Source organism: Alosa sapidissima, chromosome 5 (genome assembly GCF_018492685.1).
Source record: "Alosa sapidissima isolate fAloSap1 chromosome 5, fAloSap1.pri, whole genome shotgun sequence".
Lineage (NCBI taxonomy): Eukaryota > Metazoa > Chordata > Actinopteri > Clupeiformes > Clupeidae > Alosa > Alosa sapidissima.
Window position 1 is genome coordinate 11,333,982 of NC_055961.1, and position 15,993 is coordinate 11,349,974.

Below are 15,993 nucleotides of genomic sequence, written 5' to 3' on the forward strand. Positions count from 1 at the left end.
CTTTTAAATTATGACTATCTAGTTGTTTGATAACGTTTAAAACAAGTCAAAGGCATATATTTCATTATAGTAGGCCTATTATGTGCTAAAATTCCAACTATCCAAAGAACCTTTCTGCAGAAACCATAATATTTTGCAATAATAGTAATAATAATAAAAAATAATAACTGAATGCAACACATGTAAGGTGTCTTCAACATTGCGGAGGGGGGCAGGGACAGATACTACCCACCTCACTCCCCCACGCTTTAGTTATGCTTGTGAGGGCGTAACCAAGAGGCGTAACAATCGGGGCTTCTATAAAACACGCATGCACTATGCCTAAAACACGCACGCATGCATGATCTGTTAACTCACCTATTATCCAGACATCTACATGAAAACATTTAACTCGCAAGGGAAATGGACATGGCCATAGATTGCCCAAAACACAAAACAACAAATTACGTTTCGTGTGGACATCATAGTGTTAAAAACGGAGATTTAGAGCTATCCGACCAGCTTTCCAGTTTAGTGCATTATAACAGTGCACGGAGACCGTCAGGTTCTGCCACTGCCATGATCACACAGTGGTGTGCTTGCTTTGATAAATGGCGTGCTTTCTCACAAAAGCATGAAAAACACTGCTCAATTAACTGGCTACGATTAAGCATTCTCCTTCACCTATGAGGCAGCCAGTCACGTCAGTGGCACGTTGAGGTCCTTCTCATCTGCTGAGACAGCAACAGGAGAGTTCTGCTCATTGCCTTGATCAATAGCGGAGTGACAATCGGGAGTTCACGAATTCTTGGTGGGCCGTTGGCGTTTTGGGGCCGGGCTGATTATGAGCTAAAAAGCGCATGGATATATTGCTGGTTGAATATTTTTCTTTGCTCCCTTCGAGTTGCCTGCATTGTGCGACTGCAGTTCCTTTGGTTTTCAGAAGGTTCATTATATCCATAACCCAAGTATTTTCTCAGTGATTAAAAGGCATGAAAACGGCGCATGTGTTGTATATAATTGTTTCAGTATTTCTGCGTTCCTTTTGCAACTCGATTTTGGATTTTGTTTAGGCTATCTTGCTCGCGTAGCCCGCCGCTAGAATCATTGGCCAGTATAGGCTAGGACTGATTTGTCTCTGTCACTGACAATTTTGTCCGTCTTTTAGATTACAATGTGTGTGGGGGGAGGGGGGGGGGGGCAAACACCACCGTTTTGAAGGTTGAGGGTGACACGCCCTCCTGTTCACCCCCTAATAACGCCTCGGAACACGTGCAATAAATAAGTGTCTTTCTTTAGAAATTATAAAAAACGATTTATGGCAGCGGTGGGATTCGAACCCACGCCTCCAGAGAGACTGGAGCCTAAATCCAGCGCCTTAGACCGCTCGGCCACGCTACCGCGCTCTCTCTCGCCGCCAGATGGCACTAAGAATATGTATGTATTCCAGTTCTATTCAGGAATGATTTGCTCTGACTTGTGCCTTTAGGAAGTAGGCTAAGGAAAAATAACATAAATAGACGTTGTTTTGTAATGTAGACCAGTTATTTTCAGAAAGGAAGTGTCTATGATTATTGCCAAAGAGTATAAATTAGAAACTGCAAAACAACAAAACAATAAAATCTCCAGCGCTGATGGCATCAGTTTATTCATTTTGTGTTTACAAGCACTTGCAAATTACTCCAATATGAAAAACTAAGTCACTTCATTTTCAGATTAAAGTCACTTTATTTGTATTAACTCATATTTTCACAGTTCAGCTTGTTTGATCTAGAGGGCAATCTTTGTCATAGCAATGACAACAGCAAGTATAGGGTGTTGTCCAATTTGAAGACTATAAAACCAGATAATGCAGCAATAAGCTAATTGTCTACAACACTACAAAGAAGTGCCATACGTGCTTATTTTTTTGAATCAATGCTCTTCCTTTGTGCATTGACATGGAATGGTCCGTGTTGATTATCTGTTAGGTCTTGACTCAGCATTGCATACTGAGAGAGAGTTTTATTCAAAAGGGGATTTTTTTTATGGAAACTGAGATTCAGGTAGGCTGTTTGTTTAATAAGGTGATAATTAATCTCCTTAAGCGAGATCGAGCAATCCTCCTCACTGACTTACATACGTCACCATCTTTATTGCAAATCCTTTATTGCATCCTATTCCCTGTGCACGAAAGAATACTCAAATATTGTCAAACACTGCATACCCCTTTACAGTCTGTCAGGTCTTCTACTTGTCTTCAGCATCGTCTTGAGAGTAGAGGTATGGATTGAAGAGTTCACGGTGGTAATCATAAGGGTCAAAGAGTGGCTCAGCTTGGGGCGGACTATCATTTGTGAGTGGAGCTGGAGCTGTTGCTTCCTCCTCATCCACTTCCTCTTCCACTTTCTCCTCCTCCTCCTCCTCTTCCTCTTCCTTTGAGACACTGGGAGTGGGCGGAGGAGGGGGGGCCTTTGTAACTGGGGGAGGCGGGGCCGCCTCGGCTTTCTCCAGGATGGGCCGGGGTGGGTTATCGATCAGGCAGTCGGGGTCCCAGTAGGGGTCACAGTCATACTCCATGCCTTTGAAGATCAAGGCTGGTGGGGCTAGGGGGGTGTCAGACTTTTGGGGCGCGGGGGCGGCGGGCTCCTCCTCGGAGTCCTCCAGGACTTCAGGGACTTTAGGCGCCACAGGGGCGGCTGGGACGTCAGCTTCCAAGGCACCCTCCGCTATGGTGGGCTTGCAGGCTGGGTGGTGGCGGGGGTCACACAGAATGGGCACAGCGCCCATGGGCATGTACACAATGTTGGGTTTGCAGAGAGGGTCCTTGGGGTTGCAGAGGTACATGACTGGGGCGTTGGAGTAGGGCGCCGGGGTTGGCGGTGGCATGGTGGTGGGGGGAGGGGGAGTAGTGGGAGCAAGGGTGGGGGGAGGGGGTGTTGCTTTAACACCCAGGAGGTTCTGGTACTTAGAAGCGTCAGGCCCGTGTTCCAGTTCAAGGTGACGCATCTGCTGATACAGGATTCTGATCTTGTCAATCTCATACAGCTGTGGGTGAGAGAGAGATGACACACACACACCACACACACACACACACACAGAGATGGAGAAAGAGAAGAAAACAGAGAAAGATGTTGTATTTATACAGGAAGTTAGCGAAACAAAAAACAAAAAACAAAAATCTGAAATTCTGAATGTATAACAAATATTCACCATATAGTTTTACTCAGTTAGTTAGTTTTACCGCACCTAACTTCACACTGCATAAAATGACTTGTGTTCTCACCCCCTCATAGTGGCCTATGCTGTTATAGTAGCGGTAGTAGGACTGGAAGTCCGGGGTTTTGCGATACCACTTGGGGTCAGCAGCACGTCTAAGTCGGGGGCTGGACAGGAAGTCATTTGCTTTGACAGAGTCAATGCTGAGACCGTCCACAGCTGGATTGGGAAGGAGAAAATAGATCAAAGTAAGGGTTGCATGGCAATTACATGGCGTAACGCAATATGACAGCGCAGCACCATGTCACAGACTAACTAGGGTATTACAAATTTTCTGTCTGTGCACACACAGTAGGCTATGTGTATATTTTCATACGAATATGAACACAGTTTTGAAGTGGAATATGTAGTTATATAACAAAGAAAGTGTGTGGTGGATTGAGAATCGTCTCATTGACTTACCTCTCTTATTGAGGATCTTGGACAAAGAGGTGGCTTCCAGTAAAACTATAGGGAGGAAAACGAAAGTATAACGATATAATGTCTGCATTATTACGTAGGGCTGCAACAATTTATAAATTTATCTGTTTAGTTGTCAACTATTAAATCAATCACCAACTATTATTGTAATCGATTAATTGGTTTGAGTCATTTCATAAGGAAAATACCCCAAAATTCTCGGATTTTAGCATCTTGAACTTGAATATTTTCTGCTTTGCTTACTCCTCTATAACAGTATACTAATTATCTTTGGTGTGTTGACAAAACAGTGCATTTGAGGACATAGTCTTAGGCTTTGGGAAACAATAATCAGCATTTTTTCACCGTTTTATGATCAAACAATCCAGAAAATAGTACAGATTAATCGTTGAACATAGTTGCTAGTTGCAGCAATATTAAAATATTTCCCTGAATGTTGTGTCATGTATCTTGATAATGAGCCTGGTTATAAGATTTGTCTTTTACCTGGCAGCAGCACCAGGGAAAGCAGCACCACCGTGCAACAACCCCGGGAAGTCATCATCATAGTCTGAGGACGGACACTTTAACAGTTTTACACAGTTACTTGTGCACAGTCATTATTTTAGAGACATTTAAATGGACAGTCAGTTGGCTAAAGTTGATATCACAGTAAGACTGAGCTGATAAATTAAAGTAAAATAAAAGTTTTCAACACAAAATGGTACGTGTCAGACCATTACATGGAAAGCCAAACTAACTGGAAATCGTAACTTTCAGATACATAAACAAACAACGATAATGAATGAACACATCAGTAAATAACTATACAACTAGTTATGGCTCAGCAATATCTAGAGAAAGACTGAAAAAGACAGAAGCCTTAAGGTTTTTATATATATATTGTGGTCTCCATGGATACTCGGTCATTGTCCAATGTCCCTCCACTTATTTAATTTCTTTAATCCGTTGTCAGCCAACAAATGGTCAGTCAGTTCTTACCTTTACCTGCAGAATTCACCAGTCCAGGTTCAATGACAGACACAGCAGTCTGCCTAAATACTGATGTCAGTACCACTTATTAGCTTCACTTTTGCCATAGGCTGAAAACCTTGAAATGTCTCCGCCCCATGCCCATTCTCGCCTGAGGCTTCAAAACTGTAATGTAAGGAAATGCACCCTCATTAGAGTCCTATTCTGATATGACACATGTGCAAACGATTTTGGTTTTGTGGTTGGTGGGATTGAGGGCCAAACTATAAACTTAAACATCAAATGAAAGTCAACTGGCAGTAAAATATTAGGAGCAGACACCTACAGCGACCAGACACAGGCCTCTGCTTTCTATGATATATTCTACAGCTACTTTAGCTGGTCTCCCTTGAAGTGCATCTATTCGTTGCAAACTTCTATCTCAGTTTAGTGTCATGTGCATAGTCACTGGTGTTATGAGTTCTGTTCTCTTAAGAGAAATGTTGGCTCTATTCGTAGTTTGTTTTTCAAAGATTCTTCTGCAATGGTAATTACAAGAGTAGTCTTTGTGTGTTGACAATAACGGCAAGTCTCAACAGTGAAGTTAAAGGCCCCTCTAGACCAGGCGAAACAGCTGGAGTTTCTTTTTTTACTTAAACACAAGGAAGCAGTCAACCTGGTCCAAAGATGGTGTATTCCACTTGAAGTGGGCTATCTATAACTTTGCCACGTATACAGCAGCACATATTCACTCATTTGTACATGCCAGGCACAGAAATGGGCAGCCCTCATATTAACTACTATCAACTACTATAGCTGAGTAGAGCACAGATTAATTTGGCTTTCGATCAGAACCATCTGTTATTGGTGTGGTGTGTTTACTCATTGTTGTCATACAGATATTTACAGTAAGTAAAAAAGAGTTAGCAACAAAGTAAAAATACAATGTAGTTACTTGACATCCATAGAATTAAAAGTAAAAGAAAATAAATGCACATGTAATGGTTTGATGACTGGTTTTGAACAGAAAAGCTTAAGCCGGTGTGGTGTCTGGTGATGCGTTGAATTTGTGTCAGTGGGGATTCTCCGATACTGGCATTGGGCAGAAATCCCAGGAGGCGGAGATGGACGAGGAGGAGGCGTTCAAACAGGTGTGAGGGGGATGGCACAGGAATCTGAGATATGTGGGAAAATAAAAGGCGAGCGACATAGTAATCATACAGAATATGCGATAATTACATTTCAGCATCCGTATCCTCTGTCATTACCTGCCAGCTACAGCACTTACAGCAACACTTTCCAGATGGAAATACTGAAACAAAATTGTATTTGTTTGGACACTGCAGATGTGAAAAGAAATCCATGTACAGTGCCACACAATGTAACGGTAGAAATAAACATAACTGGATTGTGTTTAGGCTGTGTAATGTAACTTATGTTGTATATCACCTTTGTAGTCATATTAGACTTGAATTATTTGTTTTTCATTACTTTTTATTAAGGTAACAATATACCAACTTGGGCTATAGCTTAGATGGAAAGGAAAGGAAAATTTAAATTACACTGGGCATTTGGTGTGCTGATTTCTGGCTAAGTCTCCGCAGTCAGCGTTCTAAATTTCATAGTAGTAAGTTTTACTGGACTGGTTTTCATTAAGACATGTGCCCTTAAAATGCCTTTAATTGAGTAGGGTGCTGTAAAACCTCAAAGATCTCCGGATAAAACACAGGTAAGTATTTTCATGCAACTAAATATTTTATTGGTTATTATAAGGATGGCACTATTTATTAACTTAGGTATTGCCTTTAATCAATGACAGAATTAATGTTGCAGTGGGAAATCAAAGAACAGTGCCCTCACACATTTATTGAATATTTTGAGAATATGCCTATCCTCTGCCTTTAGATCATTAATCTACATGAAGCCACGCAGTAGCTTGCTTCTTAAGAGGGATTCAGTGTCTTGTCATTCCTTTAAACTTTGTTTGTCATATGTGCTCTGTAATTTATCTGACCCATTTGTTCTATTCATTTCTAAGTGCTGCTAAAATGTTTTAATCACAGTAATTTTCCCAAAGGGTTCAGTAATGTATGTCCTACAGTGTTTAATGAAAGTAAGTATGCAACTGATATAAGTATATGGAGTTATGGTAGTGCTATTACACCATGGAGAATCTTTGTTTTTCTGTTTATCACACTCGTGTGCGGTGCATGTGCGCGTAGAGGCACACACACACACACGGGGAGGAAGGATTACTCCATGAGACACGTTTCGAGGGCAGCTTTCTAAACTGCCAGATTAACAGTATCATTTGCTGATTAAAAGATCTGATTGGTCTTCCTTTAAGTGTTTGTTTCCTTTCCCGTGGAGGATACAGGAGGGAGGAAGTGCTGAAGAGATAGTTTTTCAGTGACCTACTGCAACATGTGCCACTTTGGACCCCCAAAGTTACAATAAGAATACGATTATTTGCTGAATATGGTTGTGCTGAGTTTCCAAAAATGACACTTATGACACATGAATAAATTATCCTAATAATTATTATGTTGAATACTTGAAAACTAATGTTTACTAAATTAATTTGACTTGTAGAGAGTTTGCAAGTGTCATCTTACAGTATTCTTTTTCAACCCCAGCAGTCTAGAGTGAATGCATCCACTATTAGCAGGGCAGACACTTCGGTCCACCATGATCCTGTTTCTTGCCTGGAGGGTGAATAGCAGCAGTACCCATGTGGAAGTGATTTGCTGTGTAGAAACAGCCTGTAGCCTATAGCTTCCAGTAGGCTACTCAGATGCTAAGCCATTGCCAAAATAAAGGACTGAGTGCTAGCAGTAAATACTGTAAACAAAAACTGACTGCGCAGAAATGGTGCATCAAACATCCTCACCTCAACAGAGTAGTACAGTACAGATAAAAGTACTGACATGACACTTTCTGCATTCTCCTCTTTGACTCACCCCAGTGTGTTTATGGAGTTTAGATCAGGGGACTGAGATGGCAATGGCCGAAGCTTCATTTTGTGTTCAGGAAACCATGTTTGATCTGGATGTTTGCTTTGGTTCATTGACCTGATAAATGATCCAATCATGACCAACTTTTAATGTCTTGGCAGAGATTGATTTCCTTTGAAAATGTTCAGGTTTTTCTTGGTGTTCATGATACCATGCACTGTAATTAAGTTCCCATGGCTTTTGGGAATAAAAACAGCCCAACAATAGCACAGCCTCTCCACCATAATTCTCATTAGGTATGGGGTTCTTTTCAGTATAGTCGTTCTTCTATGTATGCCAAACACACCTACAGTGTTTCTAGCTAAAGAGCACAATTTTCATCTGACAATTTCATCTGACAATAGACCACACTTCCAGACAAAGTTACTGTACCATTCAGTAACTCCTGCTGTTTACATTGGTAATTAAATGACAATCTTACCATCTTCCATAATGTACGTGGGGGCAAGATAACCTTGGGTCTTTGTCCAAGCATTTTGTCACATTTCCAGTTAATTGCAACCTGTTAATCATTGTTTTTACTGTAAATATAGGCATTTCTTTTTAACAACCTACCTAGTTTTTATAGACATCCCCTGACTTACAAATGTCAAAACGCTTTGTTTTTATTTAGATTCAGTGTATTCTCTTGTCTTTCCAATGTTGAAAAATTATGAGGATTTAGCCTCTGTGTCACTTTATTTTCATACCTTAGTGAAAAAAGAAAGTCATGAACTACTTCTGAAAGTTCAAAGACACTCTGATTAACTTAAATAAGTTGCTTCTGAAAATGCTTCTGTTAGTTTTTGTATAAGATTTTTCTAGGGGTGCCAATATTTGTGAGCAATGTGTTTTTGTTAAAAATATTTATTTCTTTATGAGATTCTTTATGAAATTTACTTCCCTTGCTTCCCTTCAAGGGTGGATTTTTCCTCATTGTTTTCACTGTGAGATTACAATAAATCACCAACAGATTATTTTTTTATACCTGTTTTTAGTCAACTTTACCAAAGGTGACAATAATTCCGGAGGGTACTGTATTTGGATATGTGAGTGGCCCAGACTGACTCAACCAAGGTGGGGTGGGCTTATTTAATAATAACAAGATTTACAAATACCCTACAATTTGGGTACTGACAATGAACTTCTCATTCTTTGCTCACTTAATTAATTTGCAAAACACATTATATTGTTTTTCGATAGATGCAAAAATAATGCTGTGTTTGTTTGCATATTGTAGGATAACCTATTTGTAAAAGAAATCATCTTTAAATTGAGCCCATACGAATTTTTGCTCCTGGTATCTGACAAATCATGTAGCAGATGTACTTCCTGTCCACATGGTGGCAGTAATCAGATGAAATCAGTGTAGTGTAATTGTCACAGCTGTAGAAGGAAAGAAAACAGGAAGTCATCCTGCTAGCTACTGCCGCACGTTATTATGAATATTTACGAATTTATGGGAATGTCTTAGATCATACTGGTGCATATACTTGACATTCAAAAAGAAGCCACACATCCATCATTATTTTACGTAAATAACGGAATGACAAGTAAGTGAGCATGTCTTCAAGTGTGCTAGGCAATTAGGTCGCTAATACTGTCGGTTTGACAACAGCAGCAACCCATAGCCTAACGTTAACGTTACTGTTTTGAAAGGGGTTCAGCTAGTTCACATTTCTTGTCACTCTTGGGGGGGTACCTGTCTCTGCCTGACTGCTTGCCCTTTCTTTCAAAATTCAGGACAATGATTTCGCAGGTATTCATCTTGACCTCTAAGGGTGATCATCTTATTTACAAAGACTGTATCCTTATTCAGCCTCCTGGCCCTGGCTGTTAGAAACAACTGCCCTGCCATGTACAGAACAGGAGAAGTTGTGCTACTGTGTCTTTCCTAAGTGCCTTAACTTGAAATAACAGTCCGTGGGGAAGCTGGAGTTGATGCCATCAGTGCTTTCTATGAAAGTGTGACAGCTTTAAGTGGTGATCAGCCTCCTGTTGTCATGGTAAGGTGAAATTAATTAGGACAGTGTATATTCATGTCAGAGGAGACTGGCTGACAGCATGTCAATATGTTTTTTTAAGACCCATAAAGGCATGCATTTCGTACATGTCCGTCAAGGAGGGCTTTACTGGGTTGCCTCTACTAAGACCAATGCCTCTCCATTCACCATAATCGAGTTCCTTAATAGGTGAGATTACATCATATTTCTGTATTCCAGTGTGTCCACTTTTCCATATGGTTTGGGTTTACTTCTGAATATGTTGTATATTGAGTTTATGTTTATGCCAATACATGAATTTGTGAGTACAGTCTCATAGTAAATATGTGTGTTTTTTGCAGATTAACAGCTTTGACAAAGGATTATTGTGGGACTTTGTCTGAGAAATCTGTTAGAGCGAACTTTGCTCTCATATATGAACTTTTGGATGAAATGGTGGTACGTATGGTGTTGCAACAATTTTCTTTTAATTATACCCTTCTTGGGAACCATTGCAGTGGATGGGGTCATGTGCCCAATGTAAGGACATTGACATTTTTCATGGCCTGCTTCTCCAATGATGTTCTCCACTCTGAATTTGTCACTTAATCCCTGATGCTCAGGATTATGGCTACATCCAGACCACCTCCACTGACATTCTTAAGAACTTCATTCAGACAGAAGCGGAGAGTTCCAAACCATTCAGTCTGTTTGACCTGAGTAACGTTGGGCTGGTAAGACTGATTTTTTTTCTTCAGTGTCAAGTGTTCATGTGTTGAGATACCTGAGAAAAAAGGTGTCTTCATCTCCAGCATCCGCATAGCTGTCTAAAGATTACCAGTTGCAATAAACATTTTTCATAAACAGGAAAAAATAATATGCATAATACAATAAAACAAAGTTATATGTGATCTGTTTCTTCCAGTTTGGGGCAGAGACACAGCAGAACAAAGTGGCCCCTAGTGCGGCAGCCAGTCGCCCCATTATGGCTAACCGTGGAGAACAGGTGTGTGTGTCTGTGTGTGTGGATAACTCAGGTCTAGGTCAGAGCAATGGCATTAAGTTTACAAGAGAGCCATCAGTGTTTATGTGTAGATTGCAATGTTTTGATTGCTTTGTTTAATTTATATTTGAATATGAAATGTAGGAAGTAAAACATGTTATAAACGAATGAGCTCTGTGTGGATTATAGATGATCGTCCAGTAGGCTATTGATATTTTTAAGCTGCATTTCTAGTTTTCTTGGATATGTGAACTAATAATTGCTCCCATTCTCCATTCCCCTACAGGGTGGAAAAAATGAGATATTTGTGGATGTGATTGAAAGGCTTGCCATGGTCATTGGCTCTAATGTAAGTGCTCTGAAGTAATACTTCTGTTTGATGAGTTGTTGTTGTTGTTGTTGTTGTTGTTTTCAGTGGAAACAGGGGCCTGTACTACGAAGCGGGGTTACTGGCTTATCTGGGTAACTTCGAGAGTAACTTGATCACGTGTGGCGTAAGTTCCCAATTAACCCGTACTACGAAAAGTGGATAGGTTTTAACCGAGGTTTGCTGCCATGGCAATTTACGCTGCATCTCAAACCTGCTCCGAGCAGGTTATGTTCTTGGTTAACCCGAGGTTTCTGTTAACCACACCCTTTATAAGTACCACCCCTCCACTTCGAATTCGTTATCTTTGTCAGATGATCTAGGCAGAAGTCTCTAATGTCACCCGTCATAGCAATGCCCTTACGTGGACATTCATGTTTTCCATCTAATCGGTGATGCTGAACATCTGAGCAAGAATACTGTATGTCCGAAAATAAATCGGACATAGGCCTAGCCTAGCCTACAGTATGCTGAACATCTGAGCAAGAATAGCCTAAAATAAATCGGACATAGCCTAGGCCTAATAAATTAAAATCACCATTTTAACAAACTTGTTGAATTGAATGTCATATTACTGTACCCTGCACATAAAGGCTACACATTTCCACAGCACCAGAATCCGACCGAATGCCTCCCTCAACCCCTTCCACTATTATTTGTGTTTCATTTTCACCTGCTGCCATGTGCGTTTGGCAATGGTGTTGCATCTGAAATGTTCACAGGATTAGGCATACACTAAATCAGTCAATGGGGACTACTTAAACATTCAATTATCCTATTACTGTAATCTATATGTCCACTTCTAAATTGTGTTGCATCTGTAGGCATTTCTATGAACTCAAAATAGGCAATTTAATTATTTTAACTCATTTCAGACATTCCGCAAGCTATTAATCCTCCGTAACACATATTTGAAGAACATGTGGAAATAAAACTTTTAGGCATTTAGGCTACCCGATCTGCAATACGTTGCCAACAGCCTTGCCTTGCTTTGTTCACTGCCGACGTATTTGATTTTTGTCGTTGAGTGGGTTTTAATTCCTCATAACTTGGCATAATAATTGTGCATTCCTCATCCGTAAAATAAGGTGATCGTGTCATCATTGAAAGTGGTGACTTGCGCTGCAACCCGCCCCTTTTATGTGAACGCGCACAAACTCCAATTAGGTTAACCCCGGCTCAACAAATCAACTTCATAATCAGCGTCGTAGTACCGATTAACACCACTTAAGATAACCAGGTTTTGTCAACCCCGGTTTAACAAAGTAACCCTGGGTTACATCTGGGTAGGTTAAGCTCCCTTCGTAGTACAGGCCCCAGGCCTTTTACTCCTGTTTTCTCTGTTTGAAACAGGGCATTATAATGAAAGCAGATATAGAAGGAGAGATCAGGGTGAAATGTTATCTGCCTAACTGTTCAGGTGAGTGGTACTGCAGAGGATGAGCCACTGCTAATGCAAACTAACTGTTGTTTAGCTGGTGGTGACCTTTAATTGCTTCACATAAAAGCTGCAGTTGGCAAGTCTGACAGATTGAAGGGACTTATAGCCAAAATTTTGAATGTTTACAACTGTCATGCCCCTCCCCCACTACCACCGAGCACCCTCTCATCGAGTTCGTTCCCATCAGTGCGCACCAGACTGTGATTGACAGTTAGATCTCACACAGCTCTGCTCTGATTGGACCAGAAGAACCAGGAGCTGTGGATTTTTGCAAAACAAATAACAGGCTCTAGGTGGAGGTAGAAGTGCAGTTTTTTTTCTAAAACCGGTTAATTTATGTTGTTCTGTCGGAGCATAGTGTCGGTTTCAGTGAAAATGATCCAAAAAATCTTGCCAACTGCAGCTTTAAGTTCCGTCTTTCTTTATCACACACACACACACACACACACACACACACTCTGTTATCTCCCACGGATTCCCCTCTCACAGAGTCTTCATTTTATTTTTAATGCCCTTACCCCACACCTCCTCCTACCTCCATTCTTTCCTCTTTTCTCTCTCTTTCTTTCTTTCTTTCTTTTCCTGCCTGCAGAGATGAGAATCGGGCTGAACGAGGAGCTCAGCATTGGAAAATCACAGCTTAGAGGTGAGTGCTCTTTATATTTTAGAGAGAGGGAGAACAAGAGATAAACAGATATCCCATCCGAAGACGTCCCATCATTTTCACGACTTCTCTAAAGATTCCCTTAAATCTGTGTATACTTACAAGTAACACTTGGCCTTAGGGCAAGCTAACAGTATATCAAATGGCATGGTGCCTGGCCAACCGTTTAAGTCCAGCTCTGTTGTGCAAAGTATTATGAGGATATTGTGTGTACTTATTAAAATAGCATTATAACCTTAGTAAACCCAGGCAACTCTTATCCTTATTTTATTACCCGTCCTGATTCTTTTCTTTTGACTGCAGGATGATGTACTGCTTTATTTGATCTCAAATGTGTACTTTCCCAGGCTATGGGTCAGCAGTGCGTGTGGATGAGTGCAGTTTTCACCAGGCAGTTAAATTGGATGAGTTTGACACATACAGAATCATAAAAGTTTGCCCTAGCCAAGGCGAGGTAATTATGACACACTTGACACACACCAGCACTTGATGAACCCCACTGTGGAGTCATCAACAATTTCAGCTTCTCACTCTCACCCCCCTCACCACCCCCCCCCCCCCCCCCCCCCCCCACACACACACACACACACACACACACACACACACACACACACCACAATATTATCTCTATCCTCCAGCAAACAGTCATGCAGTATCAGGTCTGTGATGACTTGCCGTGTGCGCCACCTTTTCGCTTGTTCCCCTCAGTGGAGAGGGACAGTGGGAATAGGTATGTAGTCGGGTCTGGGAGGCCTATGTGCAAGTTCTAATAGTTAAGCAATGCTTTCCATATATGCCAATATTTTAAGACTTTACCCTTTCCTCTGTCTTCAGATTATTGATGTACCTGAAGCTACGCTGTGATTTGCCTCCAAAGAGGTGTGTTGTGCTTTGTCATTCCTTTGAATTAAAGGATAATTCTGGTATTTAGCACTTTGAGTCCCTTTTCTGGTTTGTTTTGGATGAACTAGAGTGGTGGACACAGAAATGTTGATGATGGGTCCTGTCTGTGCCTGTAGCCAGCCACTCTGAAGCAGTCAAAGGCTGTTCTAAACGAGTCAAGTCGAGACAGGACCCATCAACATTTCTGTGTTCACCACTCTAGTTCATCCAAAACAAACCAGAAAAGGGACTCCAAGTGTAAATACTGGAATTATCCTTCAGGTTTGAGTAATTTCATGAAAATCTTTAAATTGATCTGAGCCGTAATTGTTTTTCTTTTGATATATTTACATTTGTAGTGCTGCTATCAATGTGTCCATCACAGTTCCTGTTCCAAAGGGTTCAGTAAGGTAAGTCCTAATATATGTAAGTCTATATGTAGGTGGTGTATCACTATTGAAATAAGTAAGATTATCCTATGCATATGGAACTGATGTATAAGCATTTCTTTGTTTTATTTTTCTGACGCACACAGACACACACACAGACAAACACACTCATGCACACCAGCTTCTTGCTACACTCTCTCAGCCCATCTTCCTGTTCCCCAGTGTCAGGCTTTATCTGTGTGTGTGTGTGTGTGTGTGTGTGTGTGTGTGTGTGTGGTGGGGGGGGGGGAGTGGATTCTTTGCTTAGGCACCTCAGATCCACTGATTATCTGCTGTGTTTGGGTGTCACCCCCACCAGTCTCTCCCAGGAACTGAGTAGCCCAGACCAGCGTGCGGAGCTTCAGCCCAAAAGTAAAGCCGTTCTCTGGGAGATCCCTCGCTTCCCGGGAGGCTCACAGCTCGCTGCACTTTTTAAGGTGAAGTTGGCCGCTGATTGGTGGACCGTAGCTTTTTAGTAGTGTTATTATTTCCTGTCTTGTCCAGAGCCTACAAATTTGCCCTACAATTTGACCTGTGTAGTCTTTTATTGTACATTTTTCATGACTTTGCACACTTTGCAACTTGTTGGTATTGTCCTGTTGTCCTGAAAACACAACACACTTCTGCTGCTCTTACATAACTTGCACCACCAGAACTACCTCAGCCATTTATTGGCCTGACTTTTGCACTATTATATTGACTGTCTATGCACAATTGCACAATTTCAACCCAATTTTGCTGCTCTTATTTCTTCATTGTATGTGCCTTCTTATTTACTTTTTATTGTTTACTGAATGTTATGTTTGTCTGTAGACTTAATTGGTAAAATATGTCTTGTCTCCACCGTGGGATAGTGGGAAACGTAATTTCGATCTCTTTGTATGTCTTGGCATGTGAAGGAATTGACAATAAAGCTGACTTTGACTTTGATCAGCCTAAGCAAAAAAAATCGTTCCATCCCGCAGCTGGAGGTTCCAGGACTCTCCTCAGCATCTCTACTGGAGGTGGGACCGGTCAGCATGTGCTTCGAGCTGCCAAAGCACACCTGCACAGGCCTTCAGATACGATTCCTCCGCTTGACCCCAACTCAGCCAGGACTGTCTCAGCGCTGGGTCCGCTATGTGACCCACTCGGACTCCTATACCATCCGAGTCTGACTCGAAATGAAAGGACACGATTGAACAGGAGTTCTCCTGTTGGTCTTGTGAAATGTTGGACTGTGTGGCTGCGTACTTTTGAGAATGAATGCTTGTTCTTGAAGGCAATATAGCCTACTACTTGTCTTGTATTATTGTATGCCTCTGGAAATCACATGGGGCCCAAATAAAATAGAATAAAATGTAACATTGAAACATTTTTCACTACAATGCTAAAAATAATATGCAGTGAATGTTTTTTATGCTCAATATCCAAGTAATATGTATAATATGAGGCAGCCATTTAATAAATAATTATTATTTATTGTATCATATTGAAAAGAGTCGTTTGTATTCATTTGTGGCACTGGGACAGATCACAATCCTCTATCTTGGTGAACAAACGTGCTTGCCGGATGTTCTTACATGTTGGCAAATGTTCTCAAACAAAAGCGCACACCGACTGATGTGTCGCGCGCACTTAATAAT

At 41.1% G+C, this 15,993-nt stretch overlaps 2 protein-coding genes and 1 non-coding gene across 5 annotated transcripts in view; 1 reads left to right on the forward strand and 2 right to left on the reverse strand.

The window, feature by feature from the left end:
• Positions 1–15,839, forward strand: part of ap4m1 (adaptor related protein complex 4 subunit mu 1) — a 20,093-nt gene extending 4,254 nt beyond the window's left edge. Inside the window, exons 1-16 of one of the 2 annotated variants that reach the window (XM_042093273.1) lie at positions 8,999–9,154; positions 9,345–9,406; positions 9,522–9,607; positions 9,687–9,793; positions 9,946–10,042; positions 10,207–10,317; positions 10,509–10,589; positions 10,873–10,935; positions 12,307–12,373; positions 12,987–13,040; positions 13,406–13,512; positions 13,697–13,788; positions 13,893–13,937; positions 14,300–14,350; positions 14,688–14,805; positions 15,334–15,839. In XM_042093273.1, the coding sequence (XP_041949207.1) occupies positions 9,349–9,406; positions 9,522–9,607; positions 9,687–9,793; positions 9,946–10,042; positions 10,207–10,317; positions 10,509–10,589; positions 10,873–10,935; positions 12,307–12,373; positions 12,987–13,040; positions 13,406–13,512; positions 13,697–13,788; positions 13,893–13,937; positions 14,300–14,350; positions 14,688–14,805; positions 15,334–15,525 (1,329 nt within the window). In that variant the 5' untranslated portion in view covers positions 8,999–9,154; positions 9,345–9,348 and the 3' untranslated portion in view covers positions 15,526–15,839. Of the gene's footprint in view, positions 1–8,998; positions 9,155–9,344; positions 9,407–9,521; positions 9,608–9,686; positions 9,794–9,945; positions 10,043–10,206; positions 10,318–10,508; positions 10,590–10,872; positions 10,936–12,306; positions 12,374–12,986; positions 13,041–13,405; positions 13,513–13,696; positions 13,789–13,892; positions 13,938–14,299; positions 14,351–14,687; positions 14,806–15,333 lie in introns of those variants that run through there. The other variant, XM_042093274.1, reaches the window with a different exon arrangement.
• Positions 1,299–1,380, reverse strand: trnal-uag. The gene has a single exon. It is a non-coding gene; the product is annotated as a tRNA-Leu (tRNA).
• Positions 1,606–4,677, reverse strand: and3 (actinodin3). Of its 2 annotated transcripts, none has more exons than XM_042093284.1 (5): positions 4,639–4,677; positions 4,144–4,220; positions 3,640–3,684; positions 3,245–3,396; positions 1,606–3,006 (listed from the first exon to the last, which is right to left on the reverse strand). In XM_042093284.1, exons 2-5 carry the CDS (start codon positions 4,202–4,204, stop codon positions 2,209–2,211), a joined length of 1,056 nt encoding a protein of 351 aa, XP_041949218.1. In that variant the 5' UTR covers positions 4,205–4,220; positions 4,639–4,677; the 3' UTR covers positions 1,606–2,208. The 2 variants fall into 2 exon arrangements, with proteins under 2 accessions (XP_041949218.1, XP_041949219.1); XM_042093285.1 differs by having other exon boundaries at positions 4,144–4,207; positions 4,639–4,675.
• Positions 15,840–15,993: the final 154 nt, after the last annotated feature.